The sequence below is a fragment of the Budorcas taxicolor genome, chromosome 3 (genome assembly GCF_023091745.1).
Source record: "Budorcas taxicolor isolate Tak-1 chromosome 3, Takin1.1, whole genome shotgun sequence".
Taxonomy (NCBI): Eukaryota; Metazoa; Chordata; class Mammalia; order Artiodactyla; family Bovidae; genus Budorcas; species Budorcas taxicolor.
Window position 1 is genome coordinate 50,581,073 of NC_068912.1, and position 16,522 is coordinate 50,597,594.

The 16,522-nt window shown below is 38.5% G+C and overlaps 2 protein-coding genes across 4 annotated transcripts in view; one reads left to right on the plus strand and one right to left on the minus strand.

Moving 5' to 3' along the window:
• The window catches only part of CCDC18 (coiled-coil domain containing 18), a 110,983-nt gene extending 104,156 nt beyond the window's left edge, over positions 1 to 6,827 (minus strand). Inside the window, exons 1-3 of the mRNA XM_052638044.1 lie at positions 6,694 to 6,827; positions 6,016 to 6,190; positions 2,677 to 2,838 (exon numbers count right to left, since the gene is read on the minus strand). Coding sequence (XP_052494004.1) covers positions 2,677 to 2,838; positions 6,016 to 6,190; positions 6,694 to 6,827 — 471 coding nt within the window. The remainder of the gene's footprint in view (positions 1 to 2,676; positions 2,839 to 6,015; positions 6,191 to 6,693) is intronic.
• Positions 6,828 to 9,456: 2,629 nt separating this feature from the next.
• The window catches only part of TMED5 (transmembrane p24 trafficking protein 5), an 82,578-nt gene continuing 75,512 nt past the window's right edge, over positions 9,457 to 16,522 (plus strand). For all 3 annotated transcript variants that reach the window (XM_052636527.1, XM_052636525.1, XM_052636526.1), the window contains exon 1: positions 9,457 to 9,800. In XM_052636527.1, the coding sequence (XP_052492487.1) occupies positions 9,621 to 9,800 (180 nt within the window). In that variant the 5' untranslated portion in view covers positions 9,457 to 9,620. The remainder of the gene's footprint in view (positions 9,801 to 16,522) is intronic.

Here is a 16,522-nt window from a genome sequence, read left to right on the forward strand (position 1 = left end):
ACATGCTAGGAAATGTAATTCACAATGGAATTAAACATTCCAGACACACACTAGAGGATATAAGACAAGAAAGCAGTGTCCTAAAAACTCTGGGGTAAAATAATTTTCATTCTAGAATTCAATCAAGTGTTGGCGAGAAATTAAGACATCTCAAACAGGCAAGGAAGTACTGTAAAATATGCTTCAACTAAAGAAAGAGTAAACCAAGAAAGTCAACATGAGACCCAGGAAACCGTAAACACAACCTGGAAGAACATCAAAAAGAAGTCCCAGATGACAGCTGGGCAGCAGGCCAGCAGGCCTGAAGGGTAATAAGCCCAGAATGGACAACACATCAAGATCCAGAACTGTAACTACTATACAGACTTTGCTAAAAGGTCAATTATGAATATGTTGTCCAGTACAAAGGGGAGCAAAAGATTTCCAAAAGCGGCACATATGCAACATCAAAGCTGAGACCTCCCCTTGAAAAGGCAATCTCCCTAAAAAATATTTTATTAAGCAATTTAGAAAATGCTGAGATGGGGGACTTTCCTGGTGGTCCAGTAGTTAAGAATCTACCTTTCAATGCAGGGTACACAGGTTCGAATTCTGATCGGGGAACTAAGTTCCACATGCTGTGAGGGAACTAAGCCCACATGCCACACCTGGAGAGCCCAAGCGCCAGAACTACTGAGCCCATGCTCTTCAACAAGAGAAGGACACCCCAAGGAAGATCCAGCATAGCCAAAATGAAATAAAATAAAATTCAATAAGCCAAAACACCCCAGTTCTTAAAAAAAAGAAAAACTGAGAAGTATGCTGCTGCTGCTGCTAAGTCGCTTCAGTCGTGTCCGACTCTGTGCGACCCCATGGATGGCAGCCCACTAGGCTCCTCTATCCCTGAGATTCTCCAGGCAAGAATACTAGAGTGGGTTGCCATTTCCTTTTCCAATGCATGAAAGTGAAAAGTGAAAGTGAAGTCGCTCAGTCATGTCTGACTCTTAGTGACCCCATGGACTGCAGCCTTATAAAATACAACTATCTTACTGCCTAGAAATACACATTGGTGTATTTATATGCTCAAAGAAAGGAACATTTAAAATATTAATAATTCAGTAGTTAACAGTAAAACTCTTAGTATCTCTAAGACTTCAAATAATTAAGCCTCTATGACTTTAAAAGAATCTATAGGGGACTAAAAAGTTAAAATATAATAAACAGACACATCAAAAGGAATGACAAATGCACTGAGAAGGTAAATCTCATGAGAAATCAAGAAAAATAAGATTTTTTGCCTCAAAGAAATTAAAAAGTATAGTGTTTTTTTTTGTTTTTTTTTTTTTAATCAGTAGACTACTGAATGTAGACAGAGTGCAGTAAATGCCTGAAAAAACTCTTTCTGTGTGATTTGACCATTCTGGAAATCTATCCCAGAAATAATCCCAAACACCAAAAAAGTTTTATGTTCACTGCAGCATTTTTCTCCTTAAGCACAATAGTGTACTTTGTTTGAAAAGAACAAAAGAAAAATAAAGACCTCCCATAACTGTACTACTTAAAACAATTATGTCTAAAAAACAGTCAAAGTCTCACTATGACGCTCTAATAGTTCCCAGAGTTATAGCACAGCCTTTCTTTCCTTATACACATCATATGTGTGTGTGTATATATATATACACACACACGTAAAAAAACACAAACATTTAGACAAATATGCTCATTTTACAAAAAACAAAGCAGATTAGTTACTGTGTATTTGTTTCTGCCACTAAATACTTCAGGTGAGTTTTGGAGTGCTGACTGTACAGATACCACTCTAAGTGCCTCTACAAATATCATCTAAACTTTACAAAGTCCCATGAAAGTCAAATAACTTTGCATTTTAGTACTCATATATTGATATATGTTTTACTACTGATATATTAATATATTGTAGTACTGATACATTGATATATGCTTTCACCTTAGGTAACAAAAGCAAGCTTGGTAGCAATTAATTATATGCGTGCATATATATATAAATATATATATATATATTTACCAAGCCTCTATTACTGGACTCTTTCGTTTCTTCTAATTTTGTTGTACAATATCAATCATATAGAAAAATAAAGGAAACCAACTTAAACAGGAGAGTTATTAAGTTATGGTATACTCACATAAGAAAACATTAATGCTACCATAAAAAAATCGTTGTTGGAAAAGCTAGGTAAATGCACCAAAAAATGCTTAGACTATATAAGAAGTATAAAACACAGGGGAAAAAAAAACTATTCAAACGTGTAACATTCAATTATATGATAAACCAATAAAGTTTCTATATGGTAGAAACTGGGTTATCTTTCTCCCTTTTTTCTATTTTTGAAGTTTACAACAATGAGGATGTATTATTGTAAAGAAGAAGATAAGTAAGCTATATATTTTCTTTGTACAAGAAGCAAAACCACACAAATTGGTAATCTTTAAGAATTTTAAGAAGTTCTGACTTATCTAAATGCATAGATTATACAAGTTCCTCTAAATAATTTTCAAATATTAAATTCATATAAAATTGATTCTATAATAGCTTGATATATTATTACAATAAAAATCATTATATATAACACATTAAGGTAATACAAGGAATATTTTTCCAATTACAAATCTTAAGATGATTCTTTTCTGTTGGCATAGTCAGCATTTCAAGAAACATACTTTTGCTCTTGACTGTGTCAATTCAAAGTGGACAGATTCTATTTTAGTCATTAAAGAATGATTCTGTGAAACTAAACAAGCATTCTGTTGCCTAAGTTTATTAAGTTTCTCTCGAAGACTTCTGATTTCCTGATCCACAGGGGTAGAAGATGAAAACGACATCTGAAAAATGAAAAAGAACAATATATTTTGAATTACTTCACTAAGTATTATATACAATACAATGAACAATTATCAGTAAAATGACTAAGTAGCTCAGAAAAATAGGTTAAGATACTTAGTGTTGGGGAAGATATGTGAGACAATCAGCACTCTCCTCAGCAGATGGTGAACAAGTAAGTAAACAAATTTGGCTTGTAAAACAGTGGTACACTTTGGAAAAGTTCTTGGTATTATCCAGTAAAGTTGAACATGTTAAGACTCAACAGTATTACTCCTGGGTATAAATCTGATAGAAACTTTTGTACCTGAAGATTATATAAAAATGGTAAGAACTGAAATGCCCATAAACAACAAAATGGATAAATTATTCTTTGCGTGCTCAGTTGCTTCAGTTGTGTCCTACTCTTTGTGACCCTATGAACTGTAACCTGCCAGGCTCTTCTGTACATGGGATTCTCCAGGCAACAATACTGGAGTGGGTTGCCATGTCCTGCTCCAGGGGATCCTCCCAACCTAGGGATGGAACTCATGTCTCCTGCGGTTTCTGCATTGCAGGCGGATTCTTTACTACTGAGCCACTGTTAACTGTACATATATTTCTATTACACTTTTTTGAATATATATTTTATAATAAAGTATTTTAATTTTCATTCGTTGAGGTTTCCAAATCATGATTTAATTTTATTTTTTGAATAAGTATTTTTATAATTCAAAAGTCAGAACTATAAATAAAAGAGTACATACAGAAGTATCATTCCCATGTTTAGTAAATAGGTAACCATTTTTACAAGTTTCTTATAAATTTTTGTATAACACAAATTAGACAGCAAAAAAACCGGAAACTCCTTCTATAGGAGAGTCATTAATTAAGTTAGGATCTTAAATCTAGTCTTCTAGTGCTTCCATCGGAGAAGGCAATGGCACCCCACTCCAGTACTCTTGCCTGGAAAATCCCATGGGCGGAGGAGCCTGGGAGGCTGCAGTCCATGGGGTCGCTAAGAGTCGGAAACAACTGAGCGATTTCACTTTCATACATTGGAGAAGGAAATGGCAACCCACTCCAGTGTTCTTGCCTGGAGAATCCCAGGGACGGGGGAGCCTGGTGGGCGGCTGTTTATGGGGTCGCACAGAGTCGGACACGACTGAAGCGACTTAGCAGCAGCAGCAGCGGTGCTTCCATATACATACACAAACAATACAAATTACCCACCCCCGACAACAGCTCTTATGCAAAACCAGAATAGTATGTATGGTTTTTCACTTCAACGATACATCCTGGCAATCTCTCCACAATCAATTCAGTGAAAAACTCCTTTTTTCTTTTTATCCATTTAGCTGCAGTATTCATTGCATATTTATTCAATATTTATTTATTACTGGACAACTGAGCTATTACTAGTCTTTTGTTATGACAAACAAGGCCTCATTTTATACTTATGCAGGTAGCTTTCCAGGAATAGGATTTTCAAGTTGAAGGTAAACGAATTTGTGGTTTTGGTAAATATTACCAAATGTCTCTCCACTGAGATTATATCACTTTGCATTTCTACCAGCAATGCATGAGAATGCCTATTTCCCCCTAATATCAACCACAAAATACAGTGCCAAACTCAGGATGTTTAATAATCTGGTAGTGAATTTCTCTTTTTATGACTGAGATTGAACTCTTTTTGTTTTCATCTCCTTTCCCATTCATGCCTTTTGCACATATGTCCACTGGTTTGATGATTTTTCCTTAATTCTAGGAGATCTTTATATACTAAAGAGCTTTCATTTGTCTTTAATAGGCATTATCAATAGTTTTCCCCTTTCAATTTGTCATGTAACTTTTGATTTTGCTTAAGGTAAAACACAATGATGTCAATGAAGGCATATATACGATAAAAAGTCAACAATTTGAATTAGGATACACATCAAATTTCTCAAAATTACATAATCCTTGTAGACAAGGAATTTGAATTCATTTTCTAAAGTGCAGGCTCAGATGGCTTCATCAAGCAGCTTCCTTACTAAAAGAAAATCTCTCAATTGCTAGCTTTCTTAAGTGGGAAGAGCAAATTTCTATCAAAAAAGTTTATCATGTACATATGTAACCATATGTATATATGAAGAAGGAATTCATAGGGTCTGGACTCCACTTTAGGCCTGTTCATGCTGATCATGCTCAGCCACCTTTCCAATGGACTCTGAACTCTGTTTAGTGCCTATGAAAACAACAACAGAAGGATAAGACCCCCTCCAGACAGGGGAACCTTGAAGATCGTATCTAGGTTACTCATCGCCTCAGAGAAACATACACTAATCACCCCTTCCTCCAGACAGGCCATAAAATTTTCTGTATCTATAGGAGTATAACCTCGGGTTTATTGATTATTGACTAATTGTTTGTTTGAGCACATGAGCACATAGCACGTGAATGATGGGGTTATTGGGATTGTATTTTCCTTGGTTTATGTAAGTCTCAAGGAATTTGGAGTGGTGGGTTCAGACACGTACACATTGGGTATAAAAGATTTTCACAAATGCTGGTCAGGGTCCTTGGCTAAGAGGAGACTCTGCCTTGGGCCCGCCGGTGTAATAAACTGCACTCCACTATCTGCATTGTCCTTCTGAGTGAGTTTGTTTCCCAGAACACATGGCTACAACATATACGCATGCTGGCAGTGGGGTAATAAAAAATGGGAGGAAGACAGAGGAAAAGGAGATAAAGGGTTGAGTAAGACAGAGGAGTACACATAGCAAGATAGAGAATACAAGTGAATAAAAAAGAGGAAGAAAGAGTGAGTTTCAGACCAGGACAGATGTCTAACATCATCCACAAAATTTAGATATAATGAATGGAGCACATGACCCAGGCTAAACAGCAATATACTTCAATCACTTAATAAGCCATGATTACCTATTATGTACATGGTATGGTATAAAATCAAGGGGGTTACAGAGAAAACAAGACATTTAATTGCAAAAAGGTAATAAATATAGAAGTTTTAAAATAGAGTAATACATCAAAATAGCTACTGTCTTATATACCACTTAACTTCAAAGAGTCTTGAGCACTATAGTAAGAGACTATGGAAAACATAAATTAGGCATTTGAAAAAAAAAACTCAGAGAAAAAGTATTTTAAATAGGCAGGTCTAAAACTACTTTTAGGTAGGCAGGTCTAAAAATGATAACCTTATCTCTTGGCTTTTTTTGAAAATCAGTACCACTATTGGGCATTTTACAAACTCTTTTATGAGGTGAGTAATTCAAAAGTCCGAGATGGCTAGGATGAGAAAGATCTTCCAAAATGAATCTTTCAGACCTTGAGAGATTAGGAGCATAATCAGAATTTTCACTTGGACTAACACTAGAAAAAAAAAGAAAAAGTACATTTTAGTTCTTAGATACTTTTAAGTATTTACTCTAAATTTCTACATATTAAGTAAGAAAATAGAAAAGCACCTGAAATATTGCTGGAAATCAGATTCCAGAAAGGAACTTGAGGCATTTCAATTAAATTTTCAATAAACCACAATTGGTTTTAAAACTAGCAATCTATGTTTCTGGAGCCTCTATGCTAGAGTTACTTAAGATTCAAAAAAGTCATGATAATAAAAGATTAGTTAAGCCTACACATATATTTTATACTGAGTCCTAATATATTAAAGGTCTTAATTTGTAAATACTTCTATAATAGTTCTGTTCTTCTTCCTAAACTGAAAGCTATATTCAAAATTATTATTTTTTAAATTATGGAGCATTATTCCCTATTCTGGACACACGAGAAACACAGCAAACAATGATATTCAAAAATTTTACATTCATCAGTTAAAGTCCTAAGTTAGAGTTCTATAAAGTTTACTCACTCACCTAGATAACTCTTCCCCTAAACTCTGCAAACTCCATTCTGTTATCTTCAGTTCATGTCTTAAGGAAGCAACATTTGCCAGCAAACTTTCTTCTTCATTATCTTTATTATAGAAGTCTGATGAACTAGATTCCATTTCTTAAAAAAAGAAATTAATTTCTTGTACCTTGCCTGAAAGAATCTGTGATGTCAGTCAAAATTCTCTCACACTAATAAAACTTAAGTTATTATTTTTCTATTTCAAATGTTGTGAAATCTTTCATGGTAATTTTAAACAAAGCAAAACAGCCAGCAATAATCAATTTCTCTGCAGGGTAAAGCCATAATGGAAAGTTCAACAAAATTTCAATGAATCAATTTTTCATTTAAGCCAGGGACTACAATTCCCCTTTTCCAGCCATCTTCAATGTTTCTAAGAAGTGTGTAAACTGTTTCTATTTGATGTTAAAGATGAAGAAACTAAGAATGAGCCAAATAACTTGCTTGCGTCTGTGCGCGTGCTCAATCACGTCTGACTCTTTCCAACTCCATGGACTGTAGGCCGCCAGGTTCCTCTGTTCGTGTAATTTTCCAAACAAGAAATACTGGAGTGGGCTGCCATTTCCTTCTCCAAATAACTTACTCAAGGTCACACAAACTGTAAATGGTGGAACCAAGATTTGAACCTAGGCCATCATGACACAAAGATCTTTTAATTATGTCACACTGCAGTTTTCTTATTTATTATAAATTAATTTCAGTATGAAGTGTTTGAACTTGATCATGTTATAAGCTCTGAACATATGACAAAACTGGTATCATAACATTCATATCTTCCTAAAGGTAATTTATTACCAGATAAAGGTTATCCCCTTCTATTCACCATGGCTATAAATTTAAAACCATATACTCACATTCACATAACAACCACAGAGATCAAAATGACATTTAGCAGGTTAACTCACAAAAATAAATAGGAAAAATTTTTGTTTCTTCAACTGATGGGTATCTCCAGGGTTGTGAAATTCTCTACTAAGTAGCTTTGCACATTAAATAATCATAATACATTTTATTACTAATAATTAACATTCAGAATTATGAATTATTAATATTCATAATTATTCATTGTACTAAGACATATTATTAATAATTTAAATGAAAGCTTTACAGTCTCTACTACTCCATCTTCCTGCATAATCTTTACATTACATTCCTCTTCCAGATCCCATTTACCTTTGTCATTGAAGCTTCTTTCTGATCACCCTTCTAGAATTCTGACGACATCTCAAGCTCCAAAAGGTTTGGAGTCCTGTGTATTATAGTCAGGACTCTAAGGCACTTACAGAAACCCAATATTTTCAGTGACTAAACGATGATTACAAAACTGTCCTTCTTTCCCCTCACCTAGCTAAAATAACAAATTTACTCCACACTCAAAATTTCTCAGATGAGGAAGATTAAAAAGAAAACTTTCATCTTACTGGAATAAACTGTTGCACGAAATTATATACTATGGAATCTTAGTAAAGAAAATATTTCTTTCCTCTTCCCTCTTCTGTTTCCAAAAATTTGCTTCTGCTTAAATGAGAAGATTCTCCCAAACAAAGGTTCAGGTCCCCACTGTTTTTTTCCAGCAACTCTAGTTACCTACAGGATGGTGAAGGAAGAAGGGTAAAGAAAATTTAGGCAAATTCTAACATGCCATTTTGTTTCAACTGAATCAGGTTTATCTAAATTTTAACCCAAGAATTCTCTCACCCTTTTAAAGGATCAATGAAAACGTTTGATATGCAAATATATTTTCATTTTCCTAGTGGGCCATTTAATACCCTCAAACATTTCTCCTCCCTTCAACTTAGTTATAAAAGTCTAGCTTCATCGCCTGTACATACGTGAAAAAGCACATCATGTTTCTTACAGGCCCTGACATCTTCGGGCCTTAATTACAATGCGTTTGCAGGCATACACAGGCACACACACCACACCGAAGAACAAGTGTTCATTATACTCGCTGTATGTAAAAAAGATGGGCTGTAGTCGAAAAGGATTCCGCATTTTGGAAAGCCATTCAAGGCTTTATATCGTACTGTTCTGTATCAAGAATGCTCAGTTTGAAAGGACTGGTCCTTCGTTCATCTGGAAGCAGTGGAGGAAAACATGAACAACTTCCTTCCCGATTTTTCTTCTACTAAAATGCGACCCTGCAGAGGAGCGTGAGCAGCGAGGGCGAGGACTAGATTAAGCGCATCCAAGGGAACCGAGAGGGAAACACCTGTACCTCCTCAGGCCAGTTTCCACCCTCCAGGGGCAGTCGCTCACCACAAGTCGTAGCTGTGAGAGAGACCCACCGACGACGGCGCACGCCGCGCTCTCCTCTCCGTTCGGAAACCTACGACCCTCTCCCCAGCCCCAAGAGCCGAACACCAAACACACTATGGGAATCCCGGTTGCGCCGAGTTCGAACCGCCGCGGGAACCGTTGGGAACGCACCTCCCCAACCGCAACCCCGCCCCCCGCGCAGCGTTAGCGTGAATCGACGCCGGACGCGCGGGGCTTGTCGGGGATTGTGGTCTGAGAGCAAGTCCGAGCCTGCCTACCCAGAACTACATTTCCCACAATTACCACCAAGACGCCCATTGGTGTGAGGCCCGGCATGCGAAGCTGCGGAGGTCTGGGTGTCAGGCGGTCCGCGCTGGCGCGGTGCCTGAGGGAACCAAGACCTAGGAGGGTGTGGAAAAGGACTGCTGGCTCCGCCTTCAGTCCCTACGCTTTGTAGACAGGCGTTTCCCTCTCTGAGAAACACCCCTCCGCCTAGGCCTTCACCTGGAGCTTTTTCAGGCTCCAGGTTTGCCTGCCAACCACGAGGAGTCCTGGAAGGAAAAGCGGAGCATAAGCGCCGATAACCCACGCCTCTCAACGCCTTTCCCAGCCCGAGATCGCCCAGGCAGGGATGGGCGATACGACCTGGCTACCCTTCCCCGTGGTCCTCTTGGCCGCTCTGCTGCTGCCTAGGGCGGCCGGCTTCACTCCCTCGTTAGACAGCGACTTCACGTTCACACTTCCGGCGGGCCAGAAGGAGTGTTTCTACCAGCCCATGCCCCTGAAGGCCTCGCTGGAGATCGAGTACCAAGTAAGTGTAGATGTTGAGCCAGCCTCCTTCCTTTAGCCTAACTGCACGTCGTCGCCTCTCACCCGCTGAGAAAGTTTTTGGGGACCGCCCGGCTGCTAAAGAGGCGAGGGCCGCCCGGAAGCCGGGCAGCTGCGCGCCGGCTCGCGAGGCGCTGTTCTCCAGGGATTGGGGACTAGAAGTTAGGCGGGATCTGGAATTGACTACCCGCCCTCTCCCTTTTCCTCCGGTGGGAAAGAGGCCAGCTCTGGTGATGTCGGTGGGTTTTCCCTTTGTTTAAAGGTTCGTCCATGTCTTTTTAGCCACTACGCGCGCCAGTACCGGAAATTTCACAATTCAGGCCTAATACACGTTCTGTTTAATCACTGGACAAAATGACAGTTGCTTTAATCACCGCCCCCAACCCTCAGTTTCGGTGTTATAAATCTATAGTTACTTTTTCAGTTAAGGATTTTTGAATTGTGACCATGCGATTATCACTAAATCCTATTTTGGAATACTTTGAAAGAGGCTATTGGTGTGTTTAATGGTGAATTTCCTTCCCAGTTGTATGTGTGTGTCTGTGTTTGTGCGTGTGCTCAGTGGTTAAGTTGTCTCCGACCCTACGACCCCATGGACTGTAGCCCGCCAGGCTTCTCTGTGCATGAGATTTCCTAGGCAAGAGTACTGGAGTGGGTTGCCATTTCCTTCTCCAGGGGATCTTCCCGACCCAGGGATTGAACCAACATCTCCTGCCTTGGCAGGCGAATTCTTTACCACTGAGCCAACAGGGAAGCCCTCTTAGTTATATATATACTCATTATTTAAAAACCAAATAAGATCTAATTGTATATTAAAGCTTTGTAATCTTCAGCATTCTAAGCATTTCTCCCATATCATTATTTTATTTTTAATAACAGCGTGATGTTATAGGGAATTGCCTTAATTTATGTAGTCACTCTGGTAGAGGGTAATTTCTTAGAAGAAATCGTTAGCTCCAGTAGGACAAATTTCGATTTTTGTAGGTAGCACTGCAAAAAAAGAAAAATGCCTCGATGTGGTTCATCTTTCAATTTTTTTCATGTTACCTAATGTTTAATCAGATGTTTTTTATAGTTGATGTAGAGAATCTTCTTCAATAACAGGTACTGTCACATTTAGAGCAAAATAAAGTTATTTAGAATCTTCATCTGCAGAAACTGTAGATTATTTATAGATGAATATGGCTTCCCTGGTGGCCCAGACGACAAAGAATCTGCCAGCAATGCAAGAGACCTGGGTTCCGTCCCTCAGTTGGGAAGATCCCCTGGAGGAAGGCGTGACAACCCATGCTAGTATTCTTGCCTGGAGAATCCCCTTGGACAGAGGAGCCTGGCAGGCTGCAGTCCATGGGGTCACAAAGAGTCAGACACGATTGAGCAACTAAGCAGCAGCATCATAGATGCATAAGGTAAGCATAAAGTATCCAAAATTACACAGTTAGTGAGCCAAGCGGAGGCAGGAGCTCAGCATTTCCTGATTTTCAGTTCAGTTCAAAACTTAATTTACTGAAGCTTTACCACGTGCCAGTAATGCCTGGCGGCAAGGACATAGAGGAGGGAACAAACAAAAGAAAGAGCCCCTTTCGGGGATCTTAATATTTAAAGGCTACTGGCTTATAAACAGGGGCTTCACAGGTAGAAGAGTGGTAAAGAATCTGCCTGCCAATGCAGGAGACTCAGAAGAGGCAAGTTGGATCCTTGGGTCGGGAAAATCCCCTGGAGTAGGAAATGGCAACCCACCCGTGTTCTTGCCTGGAAAATAAAGTACAGTTATATGCTGTTGGAGAAGGACTTCTCTGGTTTTCAGAAAAGAATTCTTGGAGAAAATAAATAGGAACCTAGAAACATGCTTAGGTGAAACAGGAATGCAGGGAAGAAGGGGCATTCTAGGAAAAGGAACAAAATGAATAGGCATTTCTGAAAATGCACAGTGTTACTGTTCTAGCAGTGGGCAGTATGTACTGGACACTACAAGTGCTGATCTTAAGGGCTGGACCTCTTAAGACTATAAAGTCTAGGGTGAGAATAGAAGAAAAAGAGATTGCAGAGATCAGGAGGCTGGATCATGAATCTTAGCTTGTGTACTATGTTGAGTAGCTTTGACCTTTGTCTGTATAAGGGCTATTGAAGATTAAGCAATGTGGTAACAGTCAAAAATGTTTTACAGTGTGGAATATGGATTTAAGGACGGCAAAATTAGAGGTAAGGAAACCAACTACAGGGTTAGAAAAATAGTCTAGATAAGGAAACAAGTTTTATTGTTCAATTCATCAGTATTTACCCAGGTATTAGGAAAAAAATTGGGACTTCTGTGGCAGTCCAGTGGATATGACTTCACGCGTCCACTGTAGTGGACTTGTGTTCGATCCCTGGTCATGGAACTAAGATGCCAGCATGACCTAAAAAAAATAGATAAATAAAGGTAAACAACTGACCTCTTAGGATTAACAGCTCCAACTGTACAGGAAAAAAATGCCTAGGTCAAAATCTTGACTCTGGCACTTACCACTTCTGTGACCTTTAGCAAGTTACTTAACCCCACACTTGTAAAATATTGACAATAATAATAAGAGTTGATTTGAAACAGTTAATAAGTGTTCAGTACCACCCCAGACAGAGAGTAAAAGTTCAATATATGTTAGCTTTTTTATGTTTACATTTTTTGAGCTTTATATATAGTGGGTTAGCTTTATATCAGTACTTGGCATCTCTAAGCACTCAAAAAGACTGTTCCCTTAAAGCATTCTGTCTAAACTGTTATGATTAAGGAAAGAATTAAAATCATTTGGTGTCTGTGGTCCTAGACAATGTTGCAAGGGTTTGGAGGGTAGAAATCTTCAACCCCTTGCATTTTCCAACTCTGTGATTAATTTTCCAATAACTACAAGCTACTCGGTTTTGTTTTCATTTTTAAAATGTCAGGTAACAGACTTTCTAGACATTGCCCTTGGTTTACTGTGACATATTAAAAATTTTAACCATTTCACACTTTTCAGGTTTGGGAGGACACTTTTAGGGTAACTGACCAGTCCCATTATATATTAAGTTCTTGAAATTTTTAAATGTCAGTATATATATATCTTATGAGTAAAATAGATCATTCATTTCAATTTTTTATTATTGAGTGCTTAGTTTCTATAAGCTTTTATGCTAGGTACTGTAGAAACAATGGTGAGTAATAGTATACTCTGTGTACTCTTGCAGTCTAGTAAGGGGATAGACGTTAATCAAATTAATACAAGTTCAGTTCAGTTGCTCAGTCGTGTCCGACTCTTTGCAACCCCATGAACTGCAGCACGCCAGGTCTCCCTGACCATCACAAACTCCCAGGGTATACCCAAAGTCCTCTCCATTGAGTTGGTGATGCCATCCAACCATCTGATCCTCTGTCATCCCCTTTTCCTACTGTCTTCAATCTTTCCTAACATCAGGGTCTGTTCAAATGAGTCAGCTCTTCGCATCAGGTAGCCAAAATATTGGAGTTTCAGCTTCAACATCAGTCCTTCCAATGAAACCTAGGACTGATCTCCTTTAGGCTGGACTGGTGGGATCTCCTTGTAGTCCAAGAGACTTGCAAGAGTCTTCTCCAACACCACAGTTCAAAAGCATCAGTTCTTCAGTGCTCAGCTTTCTTTATAGTCAAACTCTCACATCCATACATGACTACTGAAAAACCATAGCCTTGACTAGATGGACTTTAGTCGGCAAAGTAATGTCTCTGCTTTTTAATATGCCATCTAGGTTGGTGATAACTTTCCTTCCAAGGAGTAAGCGTCTTTTAATTCATGGCTGCAGTCACCATCTGCAGTGATTTTGGAGCCCCAAAAAATAAAGTCAGCCCCTGTTTCCACTGTTTTCCCATCTATTTCCCATGAAGTGATGGGACCGGATGCCGTGATCTTCGTTTTCTGAATGTTGAGCTTTAAGCCAACTTTTTCACTCTCCTCTTTCACTTTCATCAAGAGGCTCTTTAGTTCCTCTTCACTTTCTGCCATAAGGGTGGTGTCATCTGCATATCTGAGGTTATTGATATTTCTCCCGGCAATCTTGATTCCAGCTTGTGCTTCCTCCAGCCCAGCATTTCTCATGATGTACTCTGCATAGAAGTTAAATAAGCAGGGTGACAATATACAGCCTTGACGTACTCCTTTTTCTATTTGGAACCAGTCTGTTGTTCCATGTCCAGTTCTAACTGTTGCTTCCTGACCTGCATATAGGTTTCTCAAGAGGCAGGTCAGGTGGTCTGGTATTCCCATCTCTTTCAGAATTTTCCACAGTTTGTTGTGATTCACACAGTCAAAGGCTTTGGCATAGTCAATAAAGCAGAAGTAGATGTTTTTCTGGAACTCTCTTGCTTTTTCCATGATCCAGCAGATGTTGGCAATTTGATCTCTGGTTCCTCTGCCTTTTCTAAATCCAGCTTGAACATCTGGAAGTTCACGGTTCACGTATTGCTGAAGCCTGGCTTGGAGAATTTTGAGCATTACTTTACTAGCTTGTGAGATGAGTACAACTGCGGTAGTTTGAACATTGCTTGGCATTGCCTTTCTTTGGGACTGGAATGGAAACTGACCTTTTCCAGTCCTGTGGTCACTGCTGAGTTTTCCAAATTTGCTGGCATATTGAGTGCAGCACTTTCACAGCATCATCTTTTAGAATTTGAAATAGCTCAATAGGAATTCCATCACCTCCACTAGCTTAGTTCATAAGTGATGCTTTTTAAGGCCCACTTGACTTCACATTCCCGGATGTCTGGTTCTAGGTGAGTGATCACACCATCGTGATTATCTGGGTTGTGAAGATCTTTTTTGTATAGTTCTTCTGTGTATTCTTGCCACCTCTTAATATTTTCTGCTTCTGTTAGGTCCAGACCATTTCTGTCCTTTATTGAGCCCATCTTTGCATGAAATGTTCCCTTGGTATCTCTAATTTTCTTGAAGAGATCTCTAGTCTTCCCCATTCTATTGTTTTCCTATTTCTTTGCATTGATCCCTGAGGAAGGCTTTCTTATCTCTCCTTGCTATTCTTTGGAACTCTGCATTCAAATGGGTATATCTTTTCTTTTCTCTTTTGCTTTTCGCTTCTCTTCTTTTCACAGCTATTTGTTAGGTCTCCTCAGACAGTCATTTTACTTTTTTTCATTTCTTTTCCTTGTGGATGGTCTTGACCCCTGTCTCCTGTACAGTGTCACGAACCTCCGTCCATAGTTCATCAGGCACTTTGTCTATCAGATCTAGTCCCTTAAATCTATTTCTCACTTCCACTGTATAATCATAAGGGATTTGATTTAGGTTATACCTGAATGTTCTAGTGGTTTTCCCCAGTTTCTTCAATTTAAGTCTGAGCCATAGTCAGCTCCCAGTCTTGTTTTTGCTGACTGTTAGAGCTTCTCCATCTTTGGCTGCGAAGAATATAATCAGTCTGATTTCTGTTGCTATGAAGCTACTTGTATAAGCTTGAGAAAGTTTAATAGAAGGACTTGATTTTATCTGGGATTTGAAAGAAGGCATCCTAGAAGTAGATTTCAGATCTGTGAATAATCAAGCTTACTAGGGATAAGGGGGTGGAACAAGGTGACAGGTAAAAAGAACAGCATGTGGCAGTCCAAGGCTTTGAGGCAGAAGATTGAAGAATACCTTTGAGGGACTGAAAGACTATGACAGACAGGGGAAAATGGGACTCATTCATCCTGACCCATTGAAATCATTAGGAAGTTTAATTTAGATTTATGGTATTGTTTATTTTAAATAGGTATTTTGTGTATTTTAAAATTAGCTGGTATATTTTTAAATGCCTTTTAAGCCTGCCAGTCATTACCAATAATATCTTTTGCTTTACCGAAGTCTATGCTTAATTTTGTCATATCACTTATTTTTTGATTTAATGGATATGACTTTGGGGTTTTGGAGGAGAAACTTTAGTAATTTTAGAATGTTTTGAGTCCTTAGATATCAGAAAATGGTTTTTATCTTTTGCTTTCTCTTGCATAATATTTTATTTGGGAACATTGACTACATGTGATTTTTACATCTAGTGTATGTGCGAGAATGCTGATGCTATCCCTGTTCTTATTATTTTATAGTTCTCTACTACTACTTCAGTTTCTAGGTGGTTCTTTTCAAATCCTTTGGAAGTCAGTAGGATGCTTATTAGGTGGTTATTTGAAATCTTTAGCTCTGTCCTTCACAAGGTCTTACCATTTCCTGCATTGTTCTTATCTATACTTTTTTGTTCTGAGAATTCCTTGGCTCCTTTTCTCTGATTTTTAGACTCTATCCATGTTATTCTGCTGTTGTTAAGGCTTTATTCATTTGGGCTTTATTTGGGCAATCACATTTTGGGTTTTTCTAAGAATTTTTTATATCAGCATCTTCATCTGTTATTGATTTTTACATTCTTAAATTTTTCTGAGGATATATATTATTACATTTATCTGAGAAAACATATTTTTAAATTTGTTTACATTATTTTCCAAAATTTGATCCTCTGAGAAAAGCTAATAACATGTCCATGGAATTCTCCAGGCAAGCATACTTGAGTGGGTTGCCATTTCCTTCTCCAAGCGATCTTCCCAACCCAGGGATTGAACCTAGGTCTCCTGCATTACAGGCAGATTCTTTACCATCTGAGCCACAAAGGAACCCGGGTTCAGTCCCTGGATTGGGAAGATCGCCTGGAGAAGGGAATGGCTACCCACTCCAGCAT